Source organism: Centruroides sculpturatus, unplaced genomic scaffold, assembly GCF_000671375.1.
Source record: "Centruroides sculpturatus isolate CEXI.00-Female unplaced genomic scaffold, Cexi_2.0 scaffold144, whole genome shotgun sequence".
NCBI classification, from domain to species: domain Eukaryota; kingdom Metazoa; phylum Arthropoda; class Arachnida; order Scorpiones; family Buthidae; genus Centruroides; species Centruroides sculpturatus.
Window position 1 is genome coordinate 953,099 of NW_019384315.1, and position 14,744 is coordinate 967,842.

Genomic DNA, 14,744 nt, shown 5'->3' on the forward strand with positions numbered 1-14,744 from the left:
GCGCAACGTTGGAATGTGGCAGCCGAATTACAAAGACCCATAGCGAGACGATTGAACTCATAATGCCCCGAGGGAGTACTGAACCCAGTTTTCTCCTTTGAATCCGGGCTCAGCGGCAATTGCCAATAACCACTCAATGTGTCCATCGTGGAATAATATTTAGTCTTGCCTAACAAGCTCAAGGATTCCTGGATCAACGGTAAGGGGTAAGGGTCTATCTTCGTCACTTTATTTAGTTGTCTATAGTCCACCAAAAATCGATAACTTGAATCAGATTTCTTGACCAATAATGCCGGTGCTGACCACGGGGAGCTTGATGGTTCAACTACCCCACTTTCCATCATGTTCTCTATTAATTTGTCCATAATTTCTCGCTGCGCATACGGAATGCGATATGGAGCTCGATAGATTGGAGGACTATCGCCTGTATCTATCTTATGTTCGGTTAAACTACAATATCCCAAGTCGAAATCGTCCTTTGCAAACACCTGTTTGTATTTATACAATAAGTCCAGCAATGGAGTCAACTTGTCCTTCCCCACTTCACTTAAATCGAATAGATTAGCTACCTGCGCTCTAGTCAGCTCTTTTTCTTTGGATTGCAATGTATTGTTTCGTTCTACGCTTTCCTTTGTTTCTTCTTCTGCCTTAAAAAAGGTCCCTACTCTACTTCCCCTATTAAATTTTATAGGTTGAGTGGACACATTCATAATCCTAATCGGTATTCTGCCGCGGTGTTGCGTTTTCACTAAGACACCTGCGATAAACGCTCCTTCTCTATCCAAAGTACAAGGTTCGACTACACCTACTTGGTTAACAACTTCTCCTCTCACGTTTCCTTTCACCACGACTTCCGATCGCGGGGGAACTACGCAATCGTTTAACAATGTGACTACCTTCGGAGGGTCATCTTTCCTTTCGTTTTTTCTAACTGTTGCCCTTCGGCCTATAGTTTCTAACACTTTACTCTGTTTATTTATATGTTCGCGGTTTCCTTTTCCCTTCTTCTTATATTTGTTACTTTTATTAACCTTGTTCCGATCTTCTCTAACATTGTCTACGCCGGTCACATTTTCTTCGAACTGACCACGTTGACTTCTTTCGTTCTGTCTGCTATCGTTTATTTCTAAGCTTTGCGAATCACTAATGTTGTTATGAACACTTGCCAATCCCCAGAAGGTTACCTCATCTCCTGTTGGGAATATTAACTTCGCGTTTTTAACGGAAATGGTTATATCATATTTCTCTATTATATCCCTTCCTAAAATTCCCTCATTTGGTTCGGTTATTTTAGGGTCTACCACATAACATTCGTGCACAAACTTTAAATTACCTATCTTAAAATTTAGGATATATTTCCCTATTATTTCTATCCCGTGACCTGTTACACTTATTAAATCTAATGCGCTCGTTTGCGCTTCCTGCAATCTGCCTAACTCTTGGAAGAGCGCTTTTGATACTAACGTAACGGCTGCGCCTGTATCTATAGTAAGCCGCGTTCTTTTGTCTTCTATTTCGCAGATTAAGGTGCAAGGCGGTAAATCTCGCGGAGAATCCTCGCTCTTAGATCTACCGATTCCCGCCAACGGGATCGCATCGCATCCCTCGTCTCTTACATTAAGCAAACCGCGTGGTTGTTCTTTGACCTTAATCGAAATAACTCTATCGCCGCGATTTCCTTTTGAATCCTCTCGATTCCCTTCTCGATGATAATCTACTGGATTGGTGCTTTCCTCTGGACTGGGTAAGGCTAAACATTTACTGGCGGTGGCGCGGAGGGGTGTTCGCGGAGTTGCGTAACTCCCTTCCGGCCAGTCCTGACCGTAACGCGCCGAAAAATAAGGCATTTGTTCCCAATTTTGGTCATTTCTCTGATCTACCTGCCTATACTGTGCCTGATAAACAGGTGCTCGACCCATATAATGCAAATATGGAAATGGAACTATGGGAGTCTGTCTCCTTGACACCGACGGATTGCACGGATTAAATTTTGGCCAAGCCTGATATGGCTGGACGAACGGCAAGGTTCCTTCCCTGTCTATTTGTCCCTGGGGGAAGGGATTCTGTCCGCGGTATTGCCAAAAGGGTGTTTGATTATTATATGTTGCTGCTGGAGGTCTATGTGATCGCACTTCCAGCGCTCTAGTAAAACTCGTGGGCGGCGGTTGATGCTGCCCGCTCNCAAGGTTCCTTCCCTGTCTATTTGTCCCTGGGGGAAGGGATTCTGTCCGCGGTATTGCCAAAAGGGTGTTTGATTATTATATGTTGCTGCTGGAGGTCTATGTGATCGCACTTCCAGCGCTCTAGTAAAACTCGTGGGCGGCGGTTGATGCTGCCCGCTCGCATAATTCTGAGCTTTTCCCCTTTCGAAATTGATTCTTGTTGATGATTGGGGTGTTCGCTTAAATCGCGGGTACACCTGCTTGCGCTGATTATTTGTCGGTCCCTTTAAGGACTGATTCTCGATTTTCTTTCCCAAATTTTCAAGTTGCCGCGTAATTTGATTAATTTTCGCGTCAAGCGCGGATTCCTGGTCCATGTTCTTGTTCCCCCCTTTTGCTGCGCAATAATCCAGCGTTTCCTCTACGCCTGCAACTAAATTCCTATTCTTTCCTGTCAACTGTTCGATTGTTTCCTCTCTTATCGCTACCCTTAACGCTTCTGAAAACGTAGCGGGGTCTTGTGCCATAACGTTCCGCTTATACTTCTCNTCCTGCGTTTCCTCTACGCCTGCAACTAAATTCCTATTCTTTCCTGTCAACTGTTCGATTGTTTCCTCTCTTATCGCTACCCTTAACGCTTCTGAAAACGTAGCGGGGTCTTGTGCCATAACGTTTTGCTTATACTTCTCGTTTAGCCCGTATAAAAATTGCACGCGAAGCTTTTCATCCAGCTCCCGTTGCTGACATTGTCTTATGATTGCGCGCTCCTGTTCTGTCGTTCCCGTGTGTTCGATAGTCGTCGCACTAGCTAGAGTTTGTAGCCTGACCGCAAACTCTTGAACCCTTTCCTCACGCTACTGAGCGCAAGCGTGAAATTTTTGCACTCTGATTGAATACGGTACGCGATCGAATCTCTCCACCATTAACCGTTTAAACTCGCCGTATTCACCGACGCTTTTCATTTGCATATCTCTCCATGCGAAATCCCTGGCAACGCCTGCCAGTTTGCATTTTGCAATGCTTAAAGTCTGTCGCTTAGTCCATCCCGCTAGCCCAGCTACTTCATCCAAGGTATCAAAAAAGTCGGTGACGCGTCCGCTTTCACCGTTGAAGGTGGGAATCATTCCCCCTAATGCCGCGAATGAACCTCCGCCTACTTCCCGCGTTTGCGATGGGGCAGATGGGGCGCCTGTCTCAGTGGCCATGTTCTGATGCACCTTTCTTCCTCACTCCTACAATTTCGTATCGGCTTCCTCAAGATTCTGGCGGACGGTATTACTACCTTTTCCCACCAGAGTAACTTCGGGAACAAAAATCCCACTTCACTGACACCACTGTGAGGCCAGCCGATTAGGGGTGAGGTGTTTTCGACAGCCGAGCGGTTAATTCTGTCGTGTGGGCGCGGAATGACTCACCGAGACAGGTTTACCATATAAAACCGTTTAATAATATACATAAATCGTTCTTACAACAATCTAATGCGGGCAAGAGCTTATCCCACGATGGGTTTCTGTCACAGTTCCTAAAAATCGGACAGTTCGATTGTTCGATTGGTCCTTGGGGAGCTTTCGGCACTGTGGACGCAGAGAACGATGGCTCCGGGGCACGCACCAACACTTGTAGTGATGTCCTCGGTTGACAAGTCGAACCTCGACGATCCTGGACGTGACCTCGGCGATCCTAGAGTGGACGGGTTGGCGAAACCAGTTCCTAGGTCGTCGGAAGAGCCTTCGTTGCGTCTCGGTCGGGAGCACCAAATCCCAACAGGTGAGCACTACACACCAAAACCCAAGACCCCGTAAAGTTTTCGAAAACGCGGTATTATCAATTTTTCCACCGCGGTCGCCTCTCCATTGGTCTCTCCTCATCACATGGTGACAATTCGAAACTCCAGGAAGGGCGCAGGAGAGTCCAACGTCACGTCGGAACACGACTCCTCTCCAACCTTGTTTTCTTCGACTTTACTCTATCTATTGTTTAAAATCTTTTAACAAGACAAAAGGTTCATTGTTTAAATCCGATCTTTAAGTTCGCTCTTTTCCACTACGAAACTTGACTCATTTAAAAAGTCGTTAATGGCCTGCTTTCGGACCCCGTTTGGGTCCTCACATTAATCAGTTCATAAGGCAGATGAGGAGACGGTTGATGTGGTGACACGGCTCTCGAGAAAGACAGAAATATTATTTTGTGCGTTGACACGCGGCGTCTTCGTAATTCGGAACTTCACTAACCGAGTGTCTGACTAACCGAGTTCGGATGCACAGTTGCACAGTTTACGGTAAAGTCTATCCTTGTAGATCGGGGACTATATCAATTTCCGTTCTCCGATTTGTTTATTCTGATTGGCTCCGCGTCTTTTTTCCTGCTCCCCGATTAGTCTCTCGACTGTCTTTAAGAGAAAGACGGCTCCTGTTCGAGTCATGTCCAAAACGGCAAGAATAATATAAATTGCAGGTCTTGTGTTGTAGACATATAGGTCTAATCCTTATTTCTGTTAACGAACATTATTTGTGCTGCAGAATTTTGCTGCCGTTTTTGTTATCTGTTCTGTTTTAATGGCCCGGATTATAAACGTCGTACCATAAGAAACTACGTTTATTAATGTTTACTACTAGTTAAAAATTCCGATATTTGCATACATTAATCAAAACACACACCCAGCCAACATTGTTGTCATCACTATTTTAAGAAATTATAAGAAGCATATATTATTATTGTCTCTTAGAAAACATAAAAGGGACATATCGGGGACATTCCTCTACCGGATGATGTAATAATTGGACCATACCATTGGAGGAGCAAGCAGCAACTTTAATTAGTGAGGAACTGGCGACGACTGCCTGAACCTGCCTCTATCTGTCATATTAAAATTACTGAATACGGCTTGGAAAGCAGAAGGTCACATTATTGGTAGTTATATATATTAGTTTTTATCAAAAAAACTCAAAAAATGTCATGAAAAACGGTCCATGTTTAAAGCAGTCAGTTAAGGAAAAGGTAATTGCTTTTCGTAGTGTTGCACTGATCTGTTATAAGCACTTATTATTTCTGTAATTCAGTCTAAAAAGCTGCAATTTTTTAAAGTAATATAATATTTAGAACAAGTAAAATCGTCAGTAATATAGAAAATTAATCAGATGTTTAAAAAATAACTTTTTTTAGTCGTTTTAATATCTGAAATTTAAATTTTAATTAATATTACTCTTTCGGCTCTGTTATGAATAACAGGGAAAAAGTATGGCAATCGGTTAGAAAACGACTCCAGTAAGGTTTATATGTTCTTATACTCTGGGGTCATTGAAAAATCAAGAAATTTACAAGTATTTTTCGACAAAATTTACCCTTACTTTCAAAATGTAGCTCATGCTACTTTATAATGATTAAAATACAAGCCTACAGATACTAAAATTTTGGGAGGATTTCCTAATTAATAGGGAGTGAAAAAATAAACAAAATAAAACATATTTTTAGTCTGAGGGAAACACATTCGAAAGAAAGATGTGTAAATGAGGTATAGTTTCATCTTTGATTTTTAATTCAACTGCTGAATTTCCTTAACAATAAATCACGTTGTGAATACTACATGTTTTCAATTATACTTTATATAATGCACAATTTTCTCTGAATACTTATTTTACTTATTTAGATAAAATTACTTATTACCGTATAAAACAAAGCAAACGAGTTTTTTACCTAAAATTGATCTTAAAATGTTACGGGGAAGCTTCACATAGCCTGATAACTTTTAAGGTTTATAATGTTTAACTTGTAGTGCCCCACGTTTCTAAATCCTTCCAAATAAAATGATTTTATCAATGATAAATAGTCTAGTGTGTCAATTACTTTTTGTCACAATTTCATTCAAGTAGTATTTGTATTTATAATTGTTTTGAATCCGCTCTATCTTATGTTCAAATTTTTCACTTATTGGTCCTACTCGGATGGCAAACTTATTACTATGAGGACTTATCATAGTAATATTTGATCCTAACACTATGTAAAAATACGCTTTTATTTTAAATACTTCAAGCTATTATGTAATGGGATTTATATTTATAAATTATTTGCAATACTTGAATATCGAAAATATTTTAATACATTTTATATTTATTAAAATATTCTAAAAAGTCTTAATCACATAATCCAATAACGTATTAAAAAAAATATGTAAAGTAAAATTTTATTAATCGCGAACTGTTTCCAGGCAATACAATCACTTTTTATCACACTAGAAACATGCCACGGTAAAAAGACGAAGTAAACACGATTTCAAGTATTTTTAAGGGCGATAGAATTGTATTCTACAATGATAGCAACATCTGAAGGGTATGCAGTCAAGCATTTTTTTGATATTTAAAACTAATAACGTGTATATTACATTTGTTGCATGAAGTTGTTCCTTGCACGCAGGTTTACAATTCAGCATTTTAAAAATAAGAAAGTTTAATATTCATTAATTGATGAGGAATTTTAAGGAAGAAGAATGTATCGAGAAATCGAGAAAGGTTTCGTTTTTCATTAATTATTTTTTACGTTATTCTTTTAGGTTTTTTCCAGGGCTGTGGAGTCGCGTAAAAATCTACCGACTCCGACTTTGACCGGTGGCGGACTTGTTACCGAAATAGATCGTAAAATTCTGATTCCATCACGTAAGCTCAAAATAAAAGATTCAATAAATAGGGTTTTAATAAAGAAAGAGCGTCGAAACTTTTTATTCCAAAGCTAAAAGATTTCTGTAAGTAATATATAAATATGTATTCGATAATTTTTATATTTCCGTCTGTTATACATAACACAGGAAAAGTGTACCCTCAGTCGAAAAATGACTCCTCCCAAATGTTTACATTTTTGGACTCCGACGAAATTTCGAGATTTGCAAAATACTCAAAGTCTTTTTCTATATTTTTTATATTACCGTACTGTACTAATCTTTAGTACACGGAAAACTACTAGTTTTCCATTCGTTTCTGACTTTTGGAGGCTTAATAAGTCCCGAGTCCGTAGACTGATATAAAAAATTAAAAAAGGTAAACAGGTTAACAAGGAAAATATAATTTTATTTTTATATAAATATATACTTCACCCCATCTTTTTCTATATGTGTGTATGTTAGATTGTGTATGGGGGGATGATTTTGTTCAACCTGTTTGAAACCTAATAATTTCAAAGTGGTCAGAATCGGAGTCAGATGGTTTAACAAAGGAGTAGTTTATTAAGCGTCAGAGTGGTTGAACTAAATCTTGTCCTCATACACATTGTAACATCGTAGGCGAGAACTTCTTAACGGGTTTTACTGTACTATTCAGTTGCAACTTTTATTGATTAACTCATAAAATACTCTTTGGGAAATTTGGCAGATATTTGATAAATTCAAAAAAATGGAGTTTTCTCTCATATTTACTGCTTGTTCGTCTGCAACATATGCTTTTATATATATTGCTGTCTTCTTACGTCTTGATATAATCTTCGTAATCGTAATACGAAATATCGAAATAGCTGAAGTAACATTTTATACTGGATCATTACTTCTGTAGTGGATGTTATCAATTTTTACGATTAGAACAATCTATGAATATGTAAATTTTAAAATTTAAAAAATTTACAGTACGAGAATATCCAATAAAAAGTTGCACTAGTACATCTGTTTAGTATAAATTGTAAATAGTGAAGAAATATACATTTTACATTTCTACATTAATTAATTAAATTTTATACTTTTAAATTAAAAACTAATTTTCTGTATAAGACGGAATATTATAACGACTCTTTTTTCAAATTCTGAAAATTAATGACTGTTATTTACAACTACTATATTCTATTACGTGTTTTTCTTCACCAAGTAGTTTCACACTAGAAGCGTTATATTATACCTGTTATTATTTCGTAAAATAAAGTAGAACAAAACATATCGGATAAAAATTTATTAAAAGAATAAAAAATATAGACGTAAAACTTTTTATTTTCACTTTTATTTTTTACAGTTGCGTAATTTTAGTACTATTGTATTCACGATAAGAATTGTTTGCTTTCAGAGTTAATTCATAACAAAACTCTGCTATTAAAATAAATCCATTAAATTTGTTTCATTATTTTTTAGAAGTGAGCACGCAAATCATTCTAAAATTACTAAAAATTTTTGCAATATATTAATGCATGCAAATGTATCTAAATTAATTCAGTGTTTTGTTTCATATAACTATATATACTGTACATAACTGTTCTATGTATGTCTATTCTTTCTCTAAGAAATTTACATAATACTAAATATCTGACATGTTTTCAAACTATAGAATAAAACAAACTATTACGTTAACACGAGTAATATATCTTTCAGAAAGAATTTCAGTAAAGAATGCGCATATTAAAATTATTAATACATTATCTCTAACTTTCTATAAGTTTCTTAATAATTTATAATTTTTTCCTGTAATTCTNGTGTACATTGAAGCAGTTAAAGAATGAATAAGGACAGTATGGTGAAAAGAGTTCTTCGAGTTTTTAATGTAAAGTGTCAGAATCTAAAAGAGAAGGCTGACACTTGATCGTTTTTAACATTTTGACGTCTCTTTTTACTTGTTTACCTTTGTTTTTTAAGAAGTTATTCTCCAACAAAAAAAACGCGTTAACTGTTACTTCTGGTGCTGTATAAAAAAGGATTGTGATAGACTCGAAAATTTAATATTTTTGTAAATAGTCGAAAACTTCAATTGAAAAATTATTAAGTTGAAGTATATTTCGTTTAGTTAATTTTTTTCAAGTAACTATCATTGCAGTTTGTATTTTATCATCAAAAATTAATATTTTCAGTAATATATGAATAAGATATTCGCTAATAAAACTAAAAACAACACTATAATAAGACGTATTTACCCTTATCAAGAAATTTCTTCTGACGTAAAAAAATCCCCACATCGATATACCGAAAGCCTTTCCTCCGAATCTCTTCATGAAGCCAATGATCTAAAATTATGCAATTATTAATAAAATTACATTACATGTGCAATAAGATTAATAAATAACGTACTTTAAATCTGTATATCGGCGAGAAAATAGAAGAGTTATACTTTCCAATGTTGATAAAACTGTCGTATATCTGAAGTATATTTATTAAAAAAATGTTTTAGTTTATATTTTAAATAGTTAAATTATATAATTCGCATTTTAATTACAACAATACTCACGATCGAGGTAAATCTTGATACTGCCCACGACACTAATATTGCTCCAGTTAAAAATATCAATGCGATTATTGCAATTGCCACACGAAAAATAATATCAAGACGTACGAAGAAAGCGATATATATATAAAAGCAAGTTTGATAAACGAAAAAACTGTAAATAAGAGGGAGAAACGCCTTCCATTTTTCATTGAGTTCTTCAAAAATCTGCCAAATTTCCCAGAGTTTTTCCATTAGTTGATCAATAAAACATTTTGTTGCATTCGTTGCAAACTGCAACTCAATAGAAATGTTTATCAATTTTTTTCCTAAAAGTGACAAAAAAATTACTGAAAATAAAAGTACGCAAATCGAGTGAGACGCTACATAAATTTCCCAAAGTTCGATGCCGAAAACACAGAACAGAGACATTTTGTAATTGAGATGTGCCGACTTTAATGCAGAATAACCAACGTACGAACTCATTGTGACACAACATAAGAGAAACAAAACGTAAAAAGAGAAATAATAAATAATGTAACCTTCATATTTCTCGAGAAATTCTTCTTCTTCCTTAAAATCTTTCATCAAAGGATGAATATTAATCTTTCTTCTTCGCAAAATACTGAATAGTAGCGCTGTGTACAAGGAAGCATTCCATAGAACGAATATAATGTAAAATTTATTAGTTTCAAATATCGAAAATATTTGAATGCAAACGGCTTCAGACGCAATCGTTACTGTAAATAATAATACCATTGTCCATAGAAATATCTCGAGTAAATTCCTATAAACTGTAAAAAAATTTCGAGTTCTTGTTGATTTTTCTTGCTGACAATCACAAGTTTCCAACAAATTCAAAGCAAATACTTCGCAAACAGAAATGAAAGGTCGAAGTTTTGTGGCAATGCAATTGCTGTATGGTGAATGCATTTTGACCGAAACAAGCTTGAAAGATTATTTCGTTGTACAGTCGCAAAGTGCACCAAAGTTAATCGTTGACTTCAATTATAATTAACAGATAACAAATTCGGCAATATACACTGAAAATAATACGAAAGTTAGAATAACGCTTTAAGTCGTTTGCTGTCCAGTAGAATATTCTATGAAGTGAATACGTAAACCATAAAATAATTAGTGATTGGTTGATAGAAGCGCTTGTGGAAAATCAATAGGGTGACGTTAACCAGTGTTTAATCCAATCACGTTACTGATTGTAGAAACTAAATTGTTGCTTGGAAACAATTTGCCATCAATAAATTTCGATTTATTGATAGAGTTATACTTTAAATCTATATTCGGGTGTGAAGAAAAAAGGATTATATATCGCGATGGCGATAAAATTTTTGTAGATCTGAAACATATTAAATAATTTATTACGTAATAAGAAATTTATTTGTTAATTTAAAAACTTAAGTTTTCAAGTGGAATATATGAAAAAAAACCTACAAGTTATGTAAAATATGATAACGCCCAATACACTATTAATGATACAGCGAACAACACTATTTCAAATTGTGCTGTCAGCGAACAAAAAATTACATCAATATGTACAGTACGAAGAGAAAAATGTATATTCAGAAGTAACATTCGAAGATATGAAAGATGTAAATAAGTGGAAACAACGTTATTTTTTTCCTTCATCTTTTCAAATATTTCCCAAATATTCCAAAGGTTTTCGATCAGTTTTTCAACGAAAGAACTTGTGGCGTTAATTTTAAGTCGCAACCGAACAAAAATGTTTATCAACCTTCTTCCAAAATGTAAAAGAACAACTGAAAAAACTACAAGTACACATAATACGTGAGACACGACATAAATCGACCAAAGTTCGAAACCGAAAAGACAAAACAAAGATGTTTTATAAACCTGTTGAGCTGCATATCCGAGGAACGAACATGTCGCTAAAAACACACAAGAAGAAGAACATAGAAACAGAAGTAGTGAAAAACATATCGTTCATATTTCTGGATAATTTTTTTTTTTGCTGTTGTAATCTTTCATCAAATGATTAATATTAAGTTCTCTTCTTTTCAAAATGCTGAATTGTAGAGCTGTGTACATGGAAGCATTCCGTGAAACGAATATAATGTAGAATTTATTATTTTCAAATATCGATAATATTTAAATGCAAACACCTTCAGACGTAATCACTACTGTAAAGATTAATGCCATCATCTATAAAAATATTTCTAGTAAATTCGTATAAACTGTAGAAAGTTTTCGATTTCTTCTTGATTTTTCTTTTTGACAATCGCATGTTTCTAAAATATTCAAACGAAATACTTCGGAAACAGAAATCAAAGGTAGAAGGTTTGTGGCAATGCAATTGCTGTATGCTGAATGCATTTTGTTTCAAATAAGTGCAAAGATTATCCCGTTGTACAGTCCCGATGTGCGCCAAAGTTAATCGTTTACTTCAATTATAATGTAACAAAATACAGAATAAGCAATATACGCTTTTAGAAAATAGAAAAGTTAAAATAACGCTATATCATTTATTTAATGAGTTACAACAAATATAAATGTCACAATCACCACACATGATTAAACAGAAGTATTGTTTCTTTAATTTGTTTTTTCGTTTATTATGATATAATTATATTACAATATGCTTACATATTATTTTATTTGAATCCTTTATTTACTTATAAGTAATTTTGATAGTTTTTCACTTTGAAACAGAGTTTGCATGTCGTATAAAGTATTGTTTTATCACTCGTGTCAGGTTTCATACAAAAGTTACAATCTCAATGTCATGAAGTGAATGAACATGCTTATAACTGACTATAATGACATCCACTTGTAAATTCATTATTGCAAAAAAAACTATATACTAACTCGTTGGAAAGTAGTGATATTTTCTTTCCTATAAACACAAGTAGAAAAATTCGAGTAAATTTTAGATAATGCAAATGCCAGTATAATAATGAATATGAAAAACGAGCATATTCACAGAAAATATTCACGTGTCCATTTCGAACTTTTTCTCGTTCTCATTATATTCGAGACAGAGAAGTTCAACTGTATATATTTACATTATCATACGAGAATTATTCTATTGTAAAAAAATTATATATTATATATTTTTTTTCTTATTATTTCTGTATTTTGCCCATGACATATTGGATGACATTTAATTACTCGAGTAAGGTTACCGCTTTAAGATGTGCTATTAATTAACTAGTGAATGAACCAACTTTTTTTAAACTTTTGGTCAGCATTACTTAATCACAAATATACTTAAAGTAGAATATACGAGTGAATTCTTATCAATTAATTGCAATCAATTTTTCATTTAATGTTTTGTTTCAGGTTGTAGAAAGACAAACACTTTTAATCTCTAAACGTTTCTTCCGTCACGAATCTTTGTCTACTTTTATAATAATCAATAAGTAAATTAAAATATTCTACGTTAGTCACATTCCATAAAGTTATTAACGTTAAGTGATTTTGCAGAAAATTAATTAAATTCGCTAGAAACTCCGTAACGACGTCGTATAAGATGTTTTAAAATAGCTTTTCTGATATAAACTTTGAGTGATAAATTTCAAAATAAACCTTCGTAATTTCATAAAATTGAAGTATATTTAGTCATTATACAAATATCTTTAGCTTTATTAAATTCCATTTTGCATTAAAATTGAAACAATGGACAATGGAAACCAATTTTAAAGTGCTTTATATAACTTAATTAAAATTCATTAACTAAATAATTTTATAAATTATATAAATATTCCTTTGGTTAAAATTTTAAAATTTGAAAATTACGTAAGAGAGGAATACTAAAATTATATTTTTCTTGTATGCAAAATTTTTCATGATTATGTAATTATTCTTATTTTATTCATAAAACAAAAAGTAAAAATAAAGTGGAATTCCTGTTGCAGTTTTGGCCGTTATTGTTCGATATCATTTTGAATCACGGACAAACCCTTACATAACATAAGATTTGTAGTCATATAAATTAAATAATGTAATATAATATAATTAAATGAAAAGTTAGAACTACAATAGAAATGAATAATTACTATGTGTGTTGTTGTTTTCCTCGCAGCAACTCCGAGCTCAACTGCTAGTAGTACAATAAAAAATAAGTAAACTTTGTAACAATTAATTAATTTAACGACTATCTAATGCTGTGGCTAAAAATTCTTGACAATCGTCCATTTTGAAAATGTCTTATAAGAGCTTTTTCAAATTCAGTGTATTCGCGTAGAATGTGTTTAACACTTACGTAAAGTTTAAATAGTGGCATACAAGCTGAGACTTACTGGCTATTGCATACGATATACCTTCAGAAGATATTAATGAATGAGACGTGAATGCCGAATCCTTATACAAGTAAAATTACTTCAGATATTCTTTCAAAAACTTTATTGTGTGTTCAATTTTTTTATCAAATATTTGATTTTGTTCTGTATATTATAAACTATTAAAACAATCCTGTGTTCGAAATTAAACAAGTTTTCTTTCGTAAGCAGCGTCTTGATTGGTTGAAAACAAACACGTGTAAAAATGGCGGAAAGTCAAGAGCATAGTGGTGTTTGCCGTAATTTCACGAATTTTGAAAAAGAATTGTTACTCGAGTTAGTCGAGAAACATAAAAATATAATAGAAGAAAAAACAAACGCTGTTTTTTCAAAACAGAAAAAAAGATAACTGGGAGGTATTAACGGAAGAATATAATGGAATCCCGGGCGTCACGCTCAGAAAAAGTAAGCAGTTATGAGACTGCTATAAAAACTTAAAAAAAGCCGTAAAAGAACAGGCCCCAAAAAAACGAATTATTTAAGACAGGAGGAGGATTTTCTTTTCCTGTCTTAAATAATTCGGATGTAATGTCTGAAAAACTCCTGTCGATGGGCGTTTTAACACAGCCTTTACATAATGGCTTTGATAGTGATGCTAAACCTAATACAAGTAAGTATTAAGCCATTATAATTTATAACTTTTTAAATTTTGAATTAATTTTCAATATATTTTAATAGCAGAAATAGCTAAAATTTCTGTAAGACATTCTCAAGATACATCTGACGTATCTGCATCTGAACTAAGGCAATGTTTATTTAGTTATCAATAAATTACTTTATAATACTTAAATGACAATTGTGCAAATATTTATAGTGTACATAAAAATACTTCCTATATAGTCTGTACAATAGACAATAATAATATACATACATTTTATGTATAAATTACATCTATAATTTAAACTATATCATGTAATTTAACTGTATAACATGTAATACTGTATGTACTATTCAAATTGTGTATATTTTGATAATTTGAAATATTGTTATCAGTTACACATTCTTTTATTAAACATTCTATAAATAAAAAAAGTCTAAATAATTTTTAGTTACAAATGTCTTGCAAGTTTTAGAAAAACTAATATTAATACTGTATTAGTAGTTAGTAATAT

At 33.6% G+C, this 14,744-nt stretch overlaps 1 protein-coding gene across 1 annotated transcript in view; it reads right to left on the reverse strand.

Annotated features, from left to right (window-relative positions):
- Window positions 1-2,088, reverse strand: part of LOC111623133 — a 14,807-nt gene extending 12,719 nt beyond the window's left edge. The window contains 1 exon segment of the mRNA XM_023365618.1: window positions 3-2,088. Coding sequence (XP_023221386.1) covers window positions 3-1,919 — 1,917 coding nt within the window. The 5' untranslated portion in view covers window positions 1,920-2,088.
- Between the last annotated feature and the right edge of the window lie 12,656 nt (window positions 2,089-14,744).